Source organism: Mobula birostris, chromosome 31, assembly GCF_030028105.1.
Source record: "Mobula birostris isolate sMobBir1 chromosome 31, sMobBir1.hap1, whole genome shotgun sequence".
NCBI classification, from domain to species: domain Eukaryota; kingdom Metazoa; phylum Chordata; class Chondrichthyes; order Myliobatiformes; family Myliobatidae; genus Mobula; species Mobula birostris.
Window position 1 is genome coordinate 23,613,131 of NC_092400.1, and position 21,682 is coordinate 23,634,812.

General features: G+C 40.2%; 2 protein-coding genes across 5 annotated transcripts in view; one reads left to right on the forward strand and one right to left on the reverse strand.

The window, feature by feature from the left end:
* Positions 1 to 8,253, forward strand: part of emid1 (EMI domain containing 1) — a 431,206-nt gene extending 422,953 nt beyond the window's left edge. For both annotated transcript variants that reach the window (XM_072247702.1, XM_072247703.1), the window contains exon 15: positions 6,120 to 8,253. In XM_072247702.1, the coding sequence (XP_072103803.1) occupies positions 6,120 to 6,250 (131 nt within the window). In that variant the 3' untranslated portion in view covers positions 6,251 to 8,253. The remainder of the gene's footprint in view (positions 1 to 6,119) is intronic.
* The window catches only part of rhbdd3 (rhomboid domain containing 3), an 83,287-nt gene that overhangs the window by 32,619 nt on the left and 28,986 nt on the right, over positions 1 to 21,682 (reverse strand). The window contains exons 4-6 of one of the 3 annotated variants that reach the window (XM_072247704.1): positions 19,167 to 19,577; positions 12,443 to 12,579; positions 2,489 to 2,723 (exon numbers count right to left, since the gene is read on the reverse strand). In XM_072247704.1, coding sequence (XP_072103805.1) covers positions 2,683 to 2,723; positions 12,443 to 12,579; positions 19,167 to 19,577 — 589 coding nt within the window. In that variant the 3' untranslated portion in view covers positions 2,489 to 2,682. Of the gene's footprint in view, positions 1 to 2,488; positions 2,724 to 10,466; positions 12,580 to 19,166; positions 19,578 to 21,682 lie in introns of those variants that run through there. The other 2 variants (XM_072247707.1, XM_072247705.1) reach the window with 2 other exon arrangements.

The window sequence follows — 21,682 nt, forward strand, 5'->3', positions numbered from 1 at the left end:
ACCTCCAGCCACTTTGAATGAGCACCCACAGCAATAAGGAATGTCCCAGCAAAGTAAATACGTACTCTTTGCCGTGGTGAAAACAGCCACTCCCATGGGTTATAACAGTGCCTGTGGGTGTGCATTTTAAACTTTTTGGATTCTTGAACAGCTTTTGGCCAAGACTTTGATCCGTTTATCTATTCCCTTCTCAAACACCTTCTGATTACCATTAAGTAGCTGTGACAGCCTCTGGTTAGTGCTACCATTTGGGCTGCAGTTGCCTGTTGATGCCACACTGAGAGCTTTGATTGTGTGGCAGTCTAGTTGGATTTTTTTCAACCATTCCCATCTTAAAAGTGCTATCCTTCCACTTTTCACGCATAAAGATCTAACTGTTGTGTTTGGCCTACATCACATTTACTTTGTTTACCTTTGGGACACACTTCTTTGCCTGTGTAAGCCTTTAGAATCTCTAAAGTCTTCTCTTATGGTAGCTTAGAAAACAGTCTGTTGTAGTGAGCCTCTGGAATTATGGACAAAGCTGACCCCTGTATCCAGCTCCATTTTCAGTTTTACACCAGACACATCTATTGTGATCCAGATGATTTTGTGATCTGCTTCAGTTATACTTTGCAGTTCTAGGCATGACAGTTCACCTTTGTCAGACGCCATGTTGTCTGATTCTGTTTTACATTCAGTAACTTTATACAGTTGCTTCGTTTTGTGTTTAAGACTTTCCACTCGGTTGAGCTTTTTGTTTGCCTTGCACACTCTCTCTATGTGACCTTGTCTGTGACACTTAATGCAAACTTTTTCCTTGAACCAACAGTCATTTGCATCATGCCACATCGATAACATTTTTGGCTTTTTACATCATTCAGGGACATTTTGTGCACTTCACCTTCTGGCCTCCTTTTCTGTAGTTCTACTGCATCCTTTGCCGCAGTCTCTAACGATACTGCAATGGTCAATGGCCGTTCTAAGGTTAGGTTCTCTTTTGGACAATAGCCTCTTTTGAGCGCTTTGACTATGCACGCTACATTCAAGCCTGTCCCTTAATGCATCAGAAAGTTCATCTCTAAAGTCACAGTACTGAGAAAGTTTGCGCAGTTCTGCAATGTATTCAGAAATGCTTTCATCTTTTTTCCTGGTTCCTCTTGTAAAATGTAAATCTCTCAGCTATTACCAATGGTTTAGGGCTCAAGTGATTTTGTAAAATTGTAACAATTTTGTCGAACATCTTGCTTGCTGGCTTTGCAAGGGTTACTAAGTGGCGTAAGAGACTGTATGTTCTTGGGCCCATTACGCTAAGAAGCGTAGGGCTTTCTTTTGCTCCCCAACATTGTTCGCATTACAATACTGTTCGACCCTCTCAATATATGACTCCCAGTCTTCATTAGCACTATCAAATTTGTCAACTTTCCCGACTGAAGCCATCACTACATTATTTTTCACTTTAAGTTTAGTGCGTCTTTCACTGTTACTCACGAGTCCTTCGGCTTTCTTGTGTTTTTTAACAATCACTGTTGCATCCCGTAATCATGCCATAACTGTCAGTGCAATACTTTCTGGCATTCATACTCGTTGCCAATTTGTTGTCCCTGTGTACAGCTACATATAGATTAAATAAAACCACCGATGCAGGAGACAGCTTTAACTGACGAGTGAGACAGAAAGAGAGAATACAATGCGCATGTGTAGACAAACCGCATGCATAGACAACAGATCAATATGTAGCGCTAAAGGTGGGGGAGGTCATTGCTCTAATAGAAATAAATCCATACATTACAATCTTTACTCCGACATTGACAAATCCACTTTTTCAATACACATTCAAGATCTTCATTTTTTGTTTTATACAGTGTTTTTATACTTTTCATTAACTTCTGCTTATTATATATGCGAGGTCACTTCTCAGAACTGTCTGTAATGTGCAGTGGCCTGCATATCGCCTAGGAACCTTCCCAGTGCCTTATGCAACTTTCCATTTCTGATGTCATCTCCAAAAAAAATTATTATTTCAGAGGTTTTTGGATTTTTGAATTTTGGAAAAGGAGTACTTAACCTGTACCATACCTGGAGTGTTGTGTTCAGTTTTGGGCACCGTACTAAAGGGAAAACGTTATTAAACTATAAAGAGGATAGACAAGGATGTTGCCAGGACTTGAAGGACTAAGTTACAGGGGAGAGTTTGGTCAGGCTAGAATTTTTTTTCCTTGGAACGTAGCTGATCTTTTGAGGTATATAAAATCATGAGAGACATAAATAGGGTGAAGGCAGTCAGTCCCAGGTTAGGGGAATCAAGAACCAAAGGTCTAAGGTGAGAGAGGAAAGATTCAATAAGAACTTGAGGAACCACTTTTCACATAGAACTATGAACTGCCAGAGTGAGTGGTGGAGGCAGGTACAATAATAACTTTTAAAAGACAGCACATGGATAGGAAAGATTTTGAAGGATGGAACCAGCTTCGATGAGCTTCTTGGTAGCATGGACCATTTGAGCCTCCTTCTGCAATGTATGACTCTACGACTTTAGTTAAAAAAGTTGTATTTCATGACCTTTTATTACAGTTTCTATTGGATTAAAGGCACTCCACTTTCTTAGCAGACATTTAAAATTTTAAAAAACTATCATATCTTGCAACAGATTACATTGTAATGTACTTTTTAAGAGCATCTCTTCATGTTCATTAATCCACTTCATTGGGATATCTTCGCTTGCTTTTTCTCATTCCGTAGATCTAAATTGACAAATCAAAATGGATTTTTTAAAAGCATCTACATCAGCATCTGCAAATTTTCTCTTGTTTATGATTTTTAAAATATAGTTTTTAGTTTTTTTTAAGTAAGGTAGGAAGGTCACATACGACTATATCCCACCCTAGTCAGGAGGATTAATGGACATTCATTGTATACCACACTGTTGAATGGAATTATAAACATGATGCCTAATTCTAACAAACAAAACACCTTATATTAAAATCAAGGGGCAACTGACATAACATTAATATTTAAATGAAAAATTCATGTTTATTTGAAATGAAACAATAAGTTGAATATATAATAACATATGGTTGTCACCATGTTAAATTTTTAAAATAACTTTTTGGTTATGTCTTTGGTGATAACTATTCAAAGTGTGGCAGGGTCAAGATACACCTGTACCAAAAGAAATGTTAGGTGCTCCTTCCCTCCGCTAGCCTGCAGGTCACCCTTGGGCAAGGTGTAACACCAGCTTAGCCCCCCCGATCAGAGTCATCTTAAACCATGGGAGCAGGTGATGGATGGTCGTATAAGCAGCTGGTGCATATCACAAGTCCTGGTTATGCGACCACTGACGTCCAGCAGTCAAGCTCTGAAGAGTATTGATAATGGCTGGGGTCATCCATCTTGTAAAGACACTGCCCAAAAGGAGACAGTGGCAAACCACTTCTGTAGAAAAATTTGCCAAGAACAATCATGGTCATGGAAAGAACATGATCGCCTATGTCATGACATGGCACATAACAACATAATCTTTGAAATGGAATATCTTTGCCTTTAAGCTTGGTCAAAGATTATATTAATAGCAAAGAAAATTGATGTTTTAATAATAGATATATCATAATTATATTCCCCAAAATAATTTACTGTGTTTTTATTGCAATAATAGTACTAGTACTACAATCTAGGTTTTATTGAGGCGAGAGTGTGTTTGCGTGATTCAAACTCTGTACAAGGGGATGGTAATGGAAACTGCAACTTTTAATATAATACACATAAAGAAAATATATGTACAATCCTTTGCACTAACTTGCAAAGAAAATATTAACATGTTGTGTTGTTTAATTGGCTAAGTTTAAAGTTTAATGCATTAGTTGTGTAGCATAAGTTTACATTTGTGTTTAATGTCTCTGCAGTTATTAGAATTTAATGATTTTCTTCAAGTGACATGGATTTAACATCAAGTGAATTCAACATTAGGAAAAAAAATATAACTTTGAGTAACCAAAGCACATTCTGAATCATTGAACATATGATGAAATGATTTCATGTTAAGCATATAAATAATTTTACTATTAACAAAAATAAGAAAGCCAAAAGGCCTTTTAAAGTACCAATACAAAATTTGCTTCAAGTAGTGTGTTCTCAGTGGGTTCCTTTTTACACTATCACTTTTTTTATAATCCTGCACTCAAGGGTGATGCAAAGTCCTTGTTTAATTATCATAGCACTTAGCAAACTGAATTGTGAAACTCAAACCTTACATCATAATGCTTTTTATTCCGTGTTCTCCTCCTTGCTTCCTTCTTTGCCTGACACAGTGAATTGGATATATTGTGATAAAAGCATCATATTGAAATGACAGATTCTGTGATGCACAACCTATTAAAATAAAATGGTTGGTTTGACAGAAGCTTTCCACCTTATCACAGATCCCAGCCTTTCAACAGAACACATTTATCAAACTATCAGTCTAGTTCCATAATCATCTGACAATCATCTTAAACAACTGACTGATTTTCCTTTCTGCTTTTGTTGTTTTCCTGAGAAGAATATTACTTCCTTTTTTTACCCTGGCTCCCGGTGTAAGTGGGTTTCCGTCTGTCTGTCATTTTCCTTGCTGGATGTTAATTTTATTTGTAATCTATTCACAATGTTGTTTGTGATTGTGTTTCTATGGTAAATTCTCTGTTTCCTAGTACACATCTGACAGGGGTTGGTTAAGCAAATGTACTGGTTAACACAGTGTCAGTCAGGGTACTCCATAGCTCTGCCCTCTGTTGGTTTCATTGTTCACTCAGAAGTGCTGGTTACTGGAGTATGCCAGCTCATGAAATGATAGGTGACCTAGCTTTTCTACCATGTTTTAAACAAAATATACCTAGATTTACTCTGTTGGACTAAAGTGACATGAGTTAAAAATCTGAAATTAATGTTGAAAATTCTAGAAACACACTTAAAGCCTTTCATAATCTGAAAAAAACAGATCAAGCTACATTCCTAGAAAACTTCTGTAGGGCCAATTTTCCCTAATGCAAAGCCACCTCATCTGCACTGGCACCTAGAATTCTGAAAAATAAAATTATGATCATTTATTTACTTTTTGTCACATATGTTTAGTGAAGAAAATTTTATTTTTTTAATCTTAGATTTTTGGTAGTGATTTGTGAATTCCATAAGGACAGATTTCTTTTTCTGAGCTGGTGTATCATGTTGGTTGTCTATACCAATCATTATATCGGCATGAGGCATATCTAATGTGCTTTCAGAAAGAGGGTGTTTTCCGTCTTAATTGCTAAAATTTATTAGAGTATTGGTCTAGTTCAGGGGTTCCCAATCTGGGATACATGGACCCCCTGCTTAATAGTATTGGTCCATGACAAAAAATGGTTGAAAACCCCTGGTCTAGCTCAATAATCAACTGGAGAGTAGTTATGGAAAGTAATTTGTTTTTGTTTTGTCCTCATTGGAAATATTAACCATTATATGGGTATCCTGGGTATTCCTAGATTTACTGTTTTTATTGCAAAGTTTAGAGAAATACATTTGTTAGATTTGCCTAATGAACATCAAAGTATATCTTTATGAAACAATGGTTGTTGAAGACATAATACAAAATAAAAACTAAAATTTTGTGAAGATAGCCATTAAATAATGAGTGGAGAGAAATAACTCAATTAATATCTTGTAGAATATAATAATTTTCATATCATAACTATTTATAGTCCATATAGATCTTTATGAATAAATTTTGTTTTCTCTCCATCCTTTCACATCATTTATATTGAAAAGAAAGAATCATTAAACTGATAAAGTTTTATTTTAGTACCAGTGCATGTGTGCAGTCAAATGAATATTTCTAAATTACATAATTCAATTTTCAATCTCTGGCAACCCTGAAGAAAACAATGCTCCCAAAAAGACTGTGAAAACTCCATTTTCCAAATTACTGCCTTGTCCATAAATTTCTTGAGGTGGTGCTGTTAGTGAACTGAAAATATGCAGCTGTGTTTTCAAATAATCAAAATATAATAGTGACTGCATTCATTAATACCTATTTCGCACCCAGTTTTTTGCAGTCACTATTTAATAGCGTGTGTTGTCAATAAAACCACCTTTTACCCTCTGAACTTACTGCATTGTCTTTGTCACAGAACCTGATCATGGGTCTGGGGTAGATCCTTACGCTACCATACCTCCAAATTTCTTCAGAGGCAAGCGAGGCAGCTTTGCCGCCTACAAGATTATCTCGCACAGGCTTGCACACAAAACTGAAGAAAAATGATGAAGGACAAATGTAAATGTCAGCCAGTGTAAGCAATGTGGTGCCTCCCCTGCAACAACAGGTGGTAAACTGGGTAAGCAGATTACCAAGCAGCTGGAACTGTTATGTTTGTCCTGTGTGTAATACAGCAACGGACTAACTTGATTTGCCCCGTTAACTGTGGCATTTTCCTCTATGCGTACTGAAAACGATTTAAATTCTAGGCTGCTTTCCTAATGGGAATCTCAGAGATAAGGTATAGATTATCACACATTGGTTCACCACGGTTGGCTATTCTGTGTGTTCTTCTTAATGAACACAACCTCTGGTGAATATTACATACAGCAGCCTTTGATGTTTCCTCTCCTTTGAAAATGTTTACTTTGCCTTTTACTTTGTATCACAAGTAGATTAATGATTCCAAATTTCTGTATAATCATACTATTGCCATCATCTGACATTATGTACTTCAATCATAGTTTAATTACATGGAAAAGATTGTTATTTTTTAATGAGACACTGTCCCTTGGCCACCTTCCATCTTGTTTCACAAGATTGTTTAATGTCATTTACTGTACACAAGTGTAAAGAGCATGAAGTAATTGTTACTCCAATGCAGCACAAAAAAAACAAAGGATTAAGAACACAATAATAATAATTTTTAAAAGCTTAATAAATATGAATACTACATAAGATAGCTTCTATGCATTCATCCATAAAGTGACACTAGGTAATATGTAAAGTGACTGACTGGAAATAATAAAGTAGTGATGGAGTTCGTGGGTGGAGGTGTTGATCAGCCTTATTGCTTGGGGAGAGTAACTGTCTTTGTGTCTGGTGCTCCTGGTATGGATGGGAGTGGGACAAACAGTCTGTAAGTAAGCGGAGTATCTCTAAAAATGCATAACTGCTGATTGAAGGTAGAATTATTCACTCTTGTTTATATTCAGATTGAGATAGATTTGCCCACTGACCTCTGCCTACTCAGGGTATTCACACTTCTGTCTTTGAAAATGGATTTGCCAGCAGTGATTAGGATGTAAACTATTTTAGAACAAGAACAGGGATTCACATTACTTTTCCTCTCTTTGAGGTGTTTCCATAAGAGCAAAGCACACAAATTTGACACTTCGCCGATAGTGTAAGATTTGGTTTCAGGGTTCACCTCCTCCCAGTCCTTCACCCCTTCATTATTTATGAGTGAAAATTACAATCACGGTGCATTTAAATAATTTTTTTACAACTGGAATGAATGTTTTGGAGATACTTAAAAAATGGGACATGTTTCTTAGGTTATATTAAAACTGTTTTGTTTTTATCCTGTTACATTAAGAAACTAAGGGATAGGAAAAGATATTTTTAAAGAGCTGTTGCATTTGTTTTCCCGTGACCAAAATAAACTCAATTTAGAAATTTTATGCACAACACTAAAACTATGGATGCCTCATCGACACATTAAAGACTGTCTTTTCCTATCCTATCTGAACATTAGATTTCTGCAATTTTTATCTTATTAGTTGTGTATTTCGAGTTCTAACAGTCAAATATTAAAATAGCCAATCAACAAAACATATGGATAACTTTTACATCCATTCAATACACACCAGGGAAATGGGGATTACATCAAACTAAAAAGGACATCTCACCATATAAGCATGAAGACATACTACAAGTAGTTATTTCCAGATATCTCTGAATTTGTACTTGAAGGTAGCATTTCAATTATGGTCATTTAAATGTGTCTTACTGGTGCTAAGTGTGCAGTGTTTAATTTTGTAATTAAAGCAACTTGCGACTCTGATTTGGTTTGTATTTGTTTATCTGCGGAATTTTGTATCTTGACTATGTGCTTTTAATGCAGGTTGCTTGCGAAAGTATTCACTTACTCACTATATGTACAATGTGCAACTTGTGATGCCACTGTGTTTTCATGATGCAGTTTTTAAGGCGTACAGTACTTACTTCCATGTACAGAACAATGTTTTATACCACCTATGACATGTGTGTCAAAAATATTCATTAAAAGGTAAATTAATTCTTTTGAGCTTTTCATTATGTTGTGCTTTTTGCATTATGTTTGAAGTTATTAAGCAATATTAATGAGTCACGTATCACTGCAGCGGGGCTTGGGTCCTAATGCAAGGCACGATCCAGTATTTGGACAATTTAAACACCAGCCAAATAGACTGGAAAGGTAGGGTGCCAGGACCAGAGGTGAGGGTCAGGACAATATCACTCGCTCTCCGCTGCGATGAGGCTGTGAGGCTGCTTCAGCTGCTGTGCTTTGTATCTGTGAGCTTCACAGCGATTTGCCCCACTAATGTGATGAACTGAGACTGAGGCTTTTTGGGCCTACTCCGGAAATTCGGATCTATGGACTCAATTTGGTCCGAAATGCTTTTGCTTGCTTCTATTGCTTGCACAATTTGTGTTTTTTCTCTTTCTTTGCACATTGGGTATGAATCTTTCTTCTTTTTAAAAATTGGATTCTTTTGGGTTTCTTTCTTTGTGGCTGCCTGTAAGCTAGGGTTGCCAACTGTCCCGTATTGGCCGGGACATCCCATATATTGGGCTAAATTGGTTTGTCCCATACGGGACCGCCCTTGTCCCGTATTTCCCCCGCTAAGGTAGAGCGTTCCTATGAAGCCTTTCGTGCCAAAATAGCGTAAAGTGAAGAAGCAATTACCATTAATTTATATGGGAAAAATTTTTGAGCGTTCCCAGACCCAAAAAATAACACATAAAACCTAAAATAACACTAACATATAGTAACGGCAGGAATGATATGATAAATACACAGCCTACATAAAGTAGAAATAATGTATGTACAGTGTAGTTTCACTTAATAGAAATCGGGAAGATTAAGCCAAATTGATTTGTAGGAAAAAAATATCAGCACATACACGCATGCGCATGTCATGTATGTGCACGTCACATGTGCACACAGGTGCCTGTGCAAGGCTTCATGGTCACGGTAGTCTTTCTCGGGGTAAACACAAGTGCCCCGTATTTGACTGCTACTTTTGTCCCCTATTTGGGAGTGAGAAAGTTGGCAACCCTACTGTAAGCAGACAAATATCAAGGTTGTATCATTTGTACATACCTTGATAATAAATGTACTTTGAACCCATGATTATATATTCAAAAGATTATAAGATATACAAGTATAATTAGGGTGTTTAGCCCATTGAGTCTACTCCAACATTTCATAATGGATACACGAGGAAACCTGGAAATTCAAGCAACACACACAAAATGCTGGTGGAACGCAGCAAGCCAAACAGCATCCATATTTCATAATGGATGATCCATTTTCCCCCTCAGCTCTAGTCTCTTGCCTTCTCCCCTTATTCCTTCATGCCCTAACTAATCAAGAATCTATCAACCTCTGCCTTAAATATACCCTTTGACTTGGTTTCCACACCCATCTGTGGCAACGAATTGCAGGTTCACCACTGTGTGGCTAGAAAATATTCCTCCTCATCTCCGTTCTAAAAGGACGCCCTTCTATTCTGAGGTTGTGACCTCTGGTCTTAGACTCCCCTACCACAGGAAACGTCCTCTCCACATCCACTCTATCAGGGCACCTCAACAACACTTACTAATCACTTATCTCTTGCACTGAACTGTTAGCCCCCAATAGCATACCTGTCCACAATGTTCTGCCTGGTGCAGGTCTGACATCGGGACTGACTCACTAGATTCTTCAGTCAAGCAAAGAGAAACGGAGAAAGTTTCCAATTGTGTTCCTCAATTTTGTCCTGACGCCTGCAAACTCCAGGTGGAATACAAAAAATATTGAAGAGTCCAACTAATCCTTTATCATGGTTGCAAAGGCCCAACTAAACCTCCCCTTGAACAGAGCCGTCACTCCATTCGCCGCTTACTGAATGGGACTGGAGCCAGCGAAGAATGGCCCACTACTACCATTTTCTCAAGTTTGATTCATTGTCATCACTTTCTGACTCGCATGTAACAAAGCTCATTCAGTTATCAGCACCAGATGTCTGAAATTGAGTTCAAATACCCGAGTAGTCTATGTTTTTAACACAGGTTGTTGTAACAGAGGTTCTTAACCCTTTTTAAGCCAAGGACCCCTTTGGCAGTCCGGTGAAGCCTATGGACCCCTTCTCAGAATAATGTATTTAAATATATAAGATTAAATACATAGGATTACAAAATAAACCAAGTATATTGAAATACAGTTAGAAAAATATTTTAAGGCACAGACTTGTGATGTAGTAATATATATGCTTTTTTATTAACACATTAAATAACAACACTGTATATTTAAAATATAGGCAAGTTAAATTCAAATTTTGTTTTTTAAAGATGTATTAGTGTGAAGGCAGTATAAGACCATTAAACTGTGGGGTGGTCATTGACAAAGCAACACACGTCATGTTGGATATCCATTTGAAAGTATCTGTGATTTCTATTGGTGGCAAAGTCACAGGCACTGCTAATACTGTGGTTTGTTCCCTACAGTCATAATCGAAGGAGATGCTAAATTTCAGTTAGAGATCAGTGCAAATAAAGATCTAAATTTTTTCCCATCCAAGTTCACGAACCCCCTGGAATCTATCCATGGACCCCCAAAGGGTCTGTGGATCCCAGGTTAAGAACCACAGTATTATAATATGTAATAACATTCATTTTTGGAGTCCATTTTTGTATGATTATTTAATAGATATAATTTTTGATAGATTTTATTTCCTCAAAATACTTTGCTGCATGAAGTATCAAATTCTGCTTTTGGAATAACAACATTTTAACAAGATGAAGGCAAAAATAAGCTTCTGAAGGAACATAGATAATAAATTTACTCTGAACTAAGTTTGTATATGTTGTCATATACTACCTTGAGATTCATTTTCTTGCCGACATTCACAGGGAAAGAGAAATACATAGAATTATTACAAAATCTATTCAAGAACAACTGAGAAACAATGAATTGGCAAAAAAGGAAAAACTGTGCAAACAAAAATAACATCAAGAATATGAGTCCTTGTAGGTCAAAGAATCTGGTAATAGGCAGTATCTGTAGAAGCAAATGGGTAATCAGAATTTCAGGTTGAAACCCTGCATTAGTTGACAATTCCTTTCCCTTCACAGATGCTGCCTGACCAACTGAAATTCTCCAACAGTTCAATTTTTGCTACAGAACTCAGCACCTGTGATCTCTTGCGTCTGCTTTTTAATGCCCAATTGCCTCCGAGATGGCATAGTACCTAGGTTTCATCACCTAAGTTACAGAGGAAGGTTGAACAAGTTGGATCTTTATTCTTTGGAGCATAGAATGTTGAGGTGGGACTTGACAGAGGTATTTAAAATTATGAGGGGGATTGATAGAGTTGACGCGGATAGGCTTTTTCCATTGAGAGTGGGGGAGATTCAAACAAGAGGACATGAGTTGAGAGTTAAAGGGCAAAAGTTTAGGGATGAGGAGGAACTTCTTTACTCAGAGAGTGGTAGCTGTGTGGAACGAGCTTCCAGCAGAAGTGGTTGAGGCAGGTTTGATGTTGTCGTTTAAAGTTAAATTGAACAGCTATATGGACAGGAAAGGAATGGAGGGTTATGGGCTGAGTGCAGGTTGGTGGGACTAGGTGAGAGTAAGAGTTCAGCACGGACTAGAAGGGCCGAGATGGCCTGTTTCCGTGCTGTAATTGTTATATGGTTATATCGTATGTTGACTTTTTGTGGAAAGCTGTGGGATTCATGGGTCAACCAGTGGCACAACCAGTGAAACCATCACCTTGCGGTGCTGGATGCCCTGGTTCTATCCTAACCTTGGGTGATGTCTGTGTGGAGTCTGCATGTTCTCCCTGTGAATGTGTGTGTTCCCTCCAGGCATTCAAGCTTCTGAGCACATCACAAAGAATTGTGGGTTAATAGGATGTTTGGCCACTATAGACTGCCCTGAGTATGGAAGTAATGGAATCTGGGCGAGTTGATTGGAATGTGGGGAACAGAAAAAGTGTAAATTGATTGATGTAGGTTCGTGGGGAGCATTGAAAAAATATACAAGTTGCTGAATGTAAATTGGTAGTTGGTCAACATGGTTTGTGAGCTAAAAGGCCTACTTCTATGTTAAAAAGGTCTGAATTGTGACCTGCACAAACTAGCATAGAATGTCTATATTTAGCACTTCTTTCAATAATTTGTGCACACTTTGCCATCATTTAGTGGATATTCAACTGGATAGCGCTTTACCCTTTGTTGTCACAATGGCATCTTCTCCAACTTGGTCTTCTACCAGGAGATTGATGGCACCCTCCACCTTCCCTGAAGCAGCCAGAGCTAAAACAGCCTTTTCAGTTGAAAACCCCATCTGCTGTAACTGCTGTAGTCTGAGAGAAGGACAATGAAAGCATAGATTGAAGAAGCTGTATTTTACATATAGTAGTGTGTGCAGTACTCATCATCAAAACAATGGGCTGAATCTTGCCAACTTTTGTTAATAGTTTCAACCATAACTGAAATAAGTTGCAGATTTCTGTGTAAAGGCAGTGAAATTATAGGAAATTGGCACATCCAGAAGGCTGAGTATGCTGAACTCTATGTGGATGAGATTCCCCACGTAAGCATGAAATTTGCAGCCGAATCCTAGAACTACCCCTTAATTTGTAGAACAAAGATATGAGAGACAACATTCCTATCATTATCTTTCTGTAATGTTTTAATGTATTAAATTTTAGTTTTATTAGAAATTATTTTTGAAAATAAACATAATTTACTTCAATTTTAATAGATTTTAAATATCTCTGAATATCATAGAACATAGAATAGTACAGCACAGTACAGGCCCTTCGGCCCACAATGTTGTGCCGACCCTCAAACCCTGCCTCCCATATAAGCCCCCACCTTAGATTCCTCCATATACCTGTCTAGTAGTCTCTCAAACTTCACTAGTGTATCTGCCTCCACCACTGACTCAGGCAGTGCATTCCATGCACCAACCACTCTCCGAGTAAAAAACATTCCTCTAATATCCCCCTTGAACTTCCCACCCCTTACCTTAAAGCCATGTCCTTTTGTATTGAGCAGTGGTGCCCTGGGGAAGAGGCGCAGGCTATCCACTCTATCTATTCCTCTTATTATCTTGTACACCTCTATCATGTCTCCTCTCATCCTCCTTCTCTCCATAGAGTAAAGCCCTAGCTCCCTTAATCTCTGATCATAATGCATACTTTCTAAACCAGGCAGCATCCTGGTAAATCTCCCCTGTACCCTTTCCAATGCTTCCACATCCTTGCTATAGTGAGGTGACCAGAACTGGACACAGTACTCCAAGTGTGGCCTAACCAGAGTTTTATAGAGCTGCATCATTACATCGCGACTCTTAAACTCTATCCCTCGACTTATGAAAGCTAGCACCCCATAAGCTTTCTTAACTACCCTATCCACCTGTGAGGCAACTTTCAGGGATCTGTGGACATGTACCCCGAGATCCCTCTGCTCCTCCACACTACCAAGTATCCTGCCATTTACTTTGTACTCTGCCTTGGAGTTTGTCCTTCCAAAGTGTACCACCTCACACTTCTCTGGTTTGAACTCCATCTACAACTTCTCAGCCCACTTCTGCATCCTATCAATGTCTCTCTGCAAATTTTGACAATCCTCTACACTATCTACAACACCACCAACCTTTGTGTCATATGCAAACTTGCCAACCCACCCTTCTACCCCCACATCCAGGTCGTTAATAAAAATCACAAAAAGTAGAGGTCCCAGAACAGATCCTCGAGGGACATCACTAGTCACAATCCTCCAATCTGAATGTACTCCCTCCAACACCACCCTCTGCCTTCTGCAGGCAAGCCAATTCTGAATCCACCTGGCCAAACTTCCTTGGATCCCATGCCTTCTAACTTTCTGAATAAGCCTACCGTGTGGAACCTTGTCAAATGCTTTACTAAAATCCATATAGATCACATCCACTGCACTATCCTCATCTATATGCCTGGTCACCTCCTCAAAGAACTCTATCAGGCTTGTTAGACACGATCTGCCCTTCACAAAGCCATGCTGACTGTCCCTGATCAGACCATGATTCTCTAAATGCCTATAGATCCTATCTCTAAGAATCTTTTCCAACAGCTTTCCCACCACAGACGTAAAGCTCACTGGTCTATAATTACCCGGACTATCCCTACTACCTTTTTTGAACAAGGGAACAACATTCACCTCCCTCCAATCCTCCGGTACCATTCCCGTGGACAACGAGGACATAAAGATCCTAGCCAGAGGTTCAGCAATCTCTTCTCTCGCCTTGTGGAGCAGCCTGGGGAATATTCCGTCAGGCCTCGGGGACTTATCTGTCCTAATGTATTTTAACAACTCCAACACCTCCTTTCCCTTAATATCAACATGCTCCAGAACATCAACCTCACTCATATTGTCCTCACCATCATCAAGTTCCCTCTCATTGGTGAATACCGAAGAGAAGTATTCAATGAGGACCTCGCTCACTCCCACAGCCTCCAGGCACATCTCCCCACCTTTCTCTCCAATCAGTCCTACCTTCGATCCTGTCATCCTTTTTTTCTTCACATAATTGAAGAATGCCTTGGGGTTTTCCTTTACCCTACTCGCCAAGGCCTTCTCATGCCCCCTTCTTGCTCTCCTCAGCCCCTTCTTAAGCTCCTTTCTTGCTTCCCTATATTCCTCAATAGACCCATCTGATCCTTGCTTCCTAAACCTCATGTATGCTGCCTTCTTCCACCTGACTAGATTTTCCACCTCACTTGTCACCCATGGTTCCTTCACCCTACCATTCTTTATCTTCCTCACCGGGACAAATTTATCCCTTACATCCCGCAAGAGATCTCGAAACATCGACCACATGTCCATAGTACATTTCCCTGCAAAAACATCATCCCAATTCACACCCGCAAGTTCTAGCCTTATAGCCTCATAATTTGCCTTTCGCCAATTAAAAATTTTCCTGTCCTCTTTGATTCTATCCTTTTCCATGATAATTATAAATTCCAGGGAGCAGTGGTCACTGTCCCCCAGATGCTCACCCACTGAGAGATCTGTGACCTGACCTGGTTCATTACCTAGTACTAGCTGTAGTATGGCATTCCCCCTGGTCGGCCTGTCCACATACTGTGACAGGAATCCATCCTGGACACACTTAACAAATTCTGCCCCATCTAAACTCTTGGAACTAATCAGGTGCCAATCAATTTTAGGGAAGTTAAAGTCACCCATGATAACAACCCTGTTATTTTTGCACCTTTCCAAAATCTGCCTCCCAGTCTGCTCCTCTGTATCTCTGCTGCTACCAGGGGGCCTATAGAATACCCCCAGTAGAGTAACTGCTCCCTTCTTGTTCCTGACTTCCACCCATATTGACTCAAAAGAGGATCCTGCTACATTACCCACCCTTTCTGTAGCTGTAATAGTATCCCTGACCAGTAATGCCACCCCTCCTCCGCTTTTTCCCCCTCTCTATCCCTTTTAAAGCACTGAAATCCAGGAATATTGAGAATCCATTCCTGCCCTGGTGCCAGCCAAGTCTCTGTAATGGCCACTACATCATAATTCCATGTATGTATCCAAGCTCTCAGTTCATCGCCTTTGTTCCTGATGCTTCTTGCATTGAGGTACACACATTTCAGCCCTTCTACCTTACAGTCTTTACACCGTTTATTCTGCTTCTCTTTCCTTAAAGCCTCTCTGTATGTTAGATCTGGCTTTACTCCATGCACTTCTTTCACTGCTCTATCGCTCTGGGTCCCATCCCCCTCGCAAATTAGTTTAAACCCTCCCGAACCATGCTAGCAAACCTACCTGCAAGGATATTGCTCCCCCTCGAGTTCAGGTGCAACCCATCCAATCTGTACAGGTCCCACCTTCCCCAGAAGAGATCCCAATGTCTAAAAATCTAAATCCCTGCTCCCTGCACCAACATCTCAGCCACGCATTCAACTGCCATCTCCTCCAATTCTTACCAGCTCTGTCACGTAGCACTGGCAGCAATCCTGAGAACGTCAGCCTTGAGGTCCTGTTCTTCAGCCTTCTGCCTAATTCCGAAACTCACACTTCAGGACCTCATCCCTCTTCCTGCCTATGTCGTTAGTCCCAACATGTATCACAACTTCTGGTTGCTTTCCCTCTCGTACCAGGATGTCGTGCACCCGGTCAGAGACATCCCGGACCCTGGCACCCGGGAGGCAACAAACAATGCGGGTGTCCTTCTCACGTCCACAAAATCTCCCGTCTGCTCCCCTGACTATAGAGTCTCCAATGACGACAGCTCTCCCCTTCGCCGCCCCACCCTTCTGCACCACAGGGTCGGACTCAGTGCCGGAGGCCCTGCCACCATGGCTCACACCTGGTCGGTCGTCCCCGCCAACAGTATCCAGGACGGTAAACTTATTATTCAGGGGAATGGCTACAGGGGTGCTCTGCTCTACCTGTCTGCTCACCTTCGCTTTCCCCCCTCTGACTGTCACCCAACGACCTGCTTCCGACAGCCTAGGTGTGACTACCTCCCTGTAGCTCTCATCAATGACTGCCTCATTCTCCCTTATGAGTCGAAGGTCATCCAGCTGCTGCTCCAGATTCCTTACACGGTCTTCCAGATCGCTCAGCGGTATGCACTTCTGGCAGATGTGACTCTGCGGGAGAGGGGAGTTCCCCCAAGACTGCCACATCTCACATGAGAGGCACATCACCGTCTCAGGAAACATTGTAAAAACTAACTGCGAGCTAGCTTGTCCTCTGCCTCTTCTCGTTGAAGCCTCTCAAGTCAAAGCCTCAAAGCTCCACTCCTTCACTGGCCCACTCATGCACTGGCTGCTTCGCTTGAGCTATCCCTCTATTTATCTGTTTGAGCTTTTCAAAATGTTTGGTCACCTGACCTCGACTGCCCAATCAGCTGCTTTCTGCTGAGTCTGAGCTATTCAAATCTTGATTGTCTAATCAACGGCTTTCTGCTGATCTATTCAAATCTTGATTGACTTGATTGCACGGACCAACTGCCAAAACTGCCAGAATCTCTCGAGTCAAAGCCTCAAAACTCCACTCCCTCACTGGCCCACTCACGCACTGGCCGCTTTCCACACAGAAAATTAACCCTTCAAAAATTTTAATGGATAAACCCTGAGAGCAGCTTCCAATTTCCAAATATGTATCAGTTTGTGGAAACCTAATTACCTATAATCTTCAAAGCATCCTCCACTTGAAATTAAATGTTGTTCTAAACAAAATATTCGTATACTTTTGGAGATAATTAAGGAAATGTGCTGAACAGCAAACAGAAGTTAAATAAGCAATGAATCCTTGGAGTGCACCCCTTCCTCCACACGGAGATTAAATTTCTGGATTAGTTGCTCCATTGACTAACTAGATAGATTATTTCCTTCGCAGTGTATTGTACTGTCACACTGGTTTATACCAGGTACCCAACTTTAATATTTGTGGGCATTTTAGCTTAGAAAATGACTGGAAGTAGTGGCTTATGGAGTTTGGGATTTACAAACCAGACATTAATTTTGAGAAACCCGCAAATAAACAGACCCAGAGTTAAGTAAGGAAAATTATTTTTTTTTTAAAAATCAGCAGATGCTGGAAAACTAAAACAAAAACAGAAAATGCTGAAATACTCAACAGGTCAGGCTACATCTGGACGAAGAGAAAAAGAGCCAATGCTTCAGCTCACAGATCCTTGTCAGCTGATCATTTGTATCCAAAAGCATTTTAAATATAATCTAACCATTTCTGAAATTTTGCTTTTGGAAGCATTTCTCTAGACATGTGATTCCAGGACTTGATAAGAGTAAAAACTAGGAACCAGAGTGATACCCAGTGCAAATTAGAGGACCATTATCTCATATGTGATCTGGGTCATCTACAATACAATGGTATGAAGAATAAATTTTCTAATTTCTTATCTCCTGTCTTCCCCACTCTCTCTCTTTCTGATCCATCTCCAGTCCCCCCATCTTTGTCCCCTTTCCCTTACGCTCTTTTAAGGCCCCATTGCCCATTTTCACCCTCTTCCTCCTGGTTCCACACACCTTAAGGCATCCGCTAGTCTTGCGAGACCATGGATCTGCACCTGGAAAGTCTTCACTCTCCAGGGCGCAGGCCTGGGCAAGGTTGTATGGAAGACCGGAAGCTGCCCATGCTGCAAGTCTCCCCTCTCCACGACACCAATGTTGTCCAAGGGAAGGGCATTAGGACCCATACAGCTTGGCACCAGTGTCATCGTGATTAAGTGCCTTGCTCAAGGACACAACACGCTGCCTCAGCTAGGGCTTGAACTCACGACCTTCAGGTCGCTAGTCCAATGGCTTAACCACTTGGCCACGTCCACACACCTATGACCCATACATTTCACCCAGCAGATCCCCTCCCCCATCTGGTTCTCTCTGCCCCTACCTCTCCGCTAAAGATCCCTGAATTCATCATTGATTTATCAGATCCCAGCACTGCTGGTGTTTACATTCCTGTTGATCACCTGCTAGCAGCTGTCGCCACCTTCACCCTCCCCTCGTGTCACGTGGGGAGGGGGGGTGAGGTTCAGTTTATTTGCCTGTCCAAATCTGCTTCTGCTGTGTTGGTCATTGATTGGCCCATTTAAAAGTAGCGTCAGCTCTTTCCCTTCGGTTGCCTTGTGTGCCATGGCACCAGTGTCCGGTTTCAGGCACCCCAGGGGTATAAGAATAGCACGTGTGGGAGGCTTGGCCTTTCACTAATCAGCTTCTCACCCCTCCCCTCTTCATACTGGATCTTCCTTCTCCACTCTCAGCCCTCATTCCCTTACCCCTTACATATGGTGCTCGACTCACTGAGTTCCTCTATCAGTTTGGTTTTTTGAACCGGATTTAGCTGTTAATTCTGTTTGAAATTAAGAATTCTATGAAATAAAACTTAACACATTGCAAACTATTCTGTTGCCTTTCATTTGTTGGGAGTGACTCACCGTAGAGAGGACACTGAAGATTTAGGTACTTCCAGTTTCCTGCTCTGATCTGATTCTTTTAAGGACGCAGCAATACTAGCACGTAAAAGATCCTCATCTGTGAGAAGGCCGCATCGAGCAGCAGTGTAAATTTCATCTGGATTCATATGATGGAATTCAGGGAGACAATGACTTGGATCCAGCAGGTCAGAATATGCAGAACTGCAGGGATTATCAGAGTGTGCTTGGAAATTACTGGCTCCCATTGATCCAACGTGCAGTTGTGAAGAAGGCAATATTATCTGATTGGGGAGCTCAGTCCACTGAGAATCTATTTCAATGTTGCAGCTATTGCTATCTTTTGTAAAATGATCAATGGCTGTAAAATGCACTTGAGATGATGTGTGAGTTTTGGCCTCGGTAACAGGGTACCTGCAAATATGAAGGTACATATCAGCTTTTTCAAGTTAGTCATAACAGAATCAAAGCTGAAGTTATAAACAGATCATTACAGAACCAAATCTATATTTAATTCACATTATTCAGATGTAAACAAATAATTAGCCATAGAATGCTTAACATAATACACAATGCTTACTCATTAACAACAATTAGAGTACTATAAATAATTACAGGTCTCCTATTGGTTAGCTGAACCCCTTATGATTAAATGGAAAATACCACCAGGGTTACAAAATTAGATGAGAGATCAGAAAAGCTCAGGTTTGAGAGATCAGGTTTAATATCACTGGCATTAGACATGAAATTTGTTAACTTTGTGGCAGCAGTACAATACATGATAAATACAGGGAAAAAACTGAATTGCAGTAAATATATATAGATACACACACCTACATAATAGTTAAATTAGAGAAGTAGTGCAAAAACAGAAATTTTAAAAAAGTAGTGAGGTAGTTTTCATTGGTTCAATGTCCATTTAGGAATCGGATGGCAGAGGGGAAGAAGCTGTTCCTGAATCACTGAGTGTGTGCCTTCAGGCTTATGCACCTTCTTCCTGATGTTAACAGTGAGAAGAGGGCATGTCGTGGGTGATGGTCCGTCATGATTGAAGCCTCTTTTCTGAGACATCCTTGAAGATGTTTTGGATACTATGGAGGCCAGTCCCCATGATGGAGCTGACTAATTTTACATCTATATTGACTAATTGAACAAGTTTTCACCAACTGGAAAGACGTGTACAGAAATGAAATTCAGGATTTGATATTAAGAATACTAATCTTTCAAATACTTATCAATGACCTGGAATTGGATATACAGGACATATTTTCAATCTGCGCACATGATACGGAAGTTGGAAACAATGATGGATTTGCAGAAGTCTTCAGAAGAACAACAGGGGTGATTGAACCAACACAAAACACAAGCCTACTTGACCTTCTCACCAATAGACCAGTCATTGCTGCATTTCTGTATTAGTATTGGTAGGGATGATAAAGTCCTGTCTTCAGACCAAGGACATCTTCTGTCACAGGGGTAGGCAACCTACGGCCCGCGAAGGTATTTTGTCCGGCTTGTGAGCAAATATTGGGATACTATGCTTATCCGGCCCGTGAGCGATTTTTTCCTATTCTGCGTGTTTCACATGACCACACTGATGGACATGCATGGCATCTTGTGACACTGGCTCCAGGTTCCATTTTGTTCCAAACCAAACACTGGTATACACGAATGACGGGAAGGCAGACTACCTTATTAATACGTATTAGATACTCTCTGTGCACGTGCAGGTTTTCAGACGAGATTGTTCAAATTTGTAAACAGAAACAGCGTCACTGTGTTTTAACAAGAAATCCACGCTAAATATCCAGATAGTTACATGTGCTACGATACTTGTTGAATAATTCGCGTTTCAAAATAAAATCAAAGAAAAAACTTCCAATGGCAATGAATGCAAAAGGCATTCATTGAGTGCAGAAATTTCCAAGACACTTGGACACTAGATTACTTCTTCATCAAGCAAGCTGGGAAACCAGTTTGTCTCACTTGCCTAGAAAATGTTGTTGTGAAGACGGTGGCAAATATCAGGCAACATTACAAGACCTGCCATAGTGGAAGGAAAGCTGCAATTGTGAGTACCAGCTTCAAAAAGGAAATTGTGCACATTTTCCCACTTTTCAAAAAAAGTAAAGCACAAGATCCAGGCATTTTTGTGAATATGGTCCAAGAACTGAGAAAAGAGTTTTCATCTCATTTTGCTGATTTTTGCTTTCATGCAAATGAGTTCAAGCTGTTTGCTACTCCATTTGATGTGGAAGTGGACACTGCATCAGAAATTTTTCAAATGGAATTGATTGAGATGCAGTGTGGCGACATATTGAGATCGAAATTTCATTCTGAAGGCGTGGCAGTGCTGGACTTCTATAGAAAATATATTTATCCAAGTGGAAAGTATCCTAAATTAGTGGACCATGCAAAAAAGATGGCATCATTGTTTGGCAGCACTTATCTGTGTGAGCAATTATTTTCAAAAATGAGGCACAAGAAGAACCATTTGAGAACAAGATTGACTGATGCCC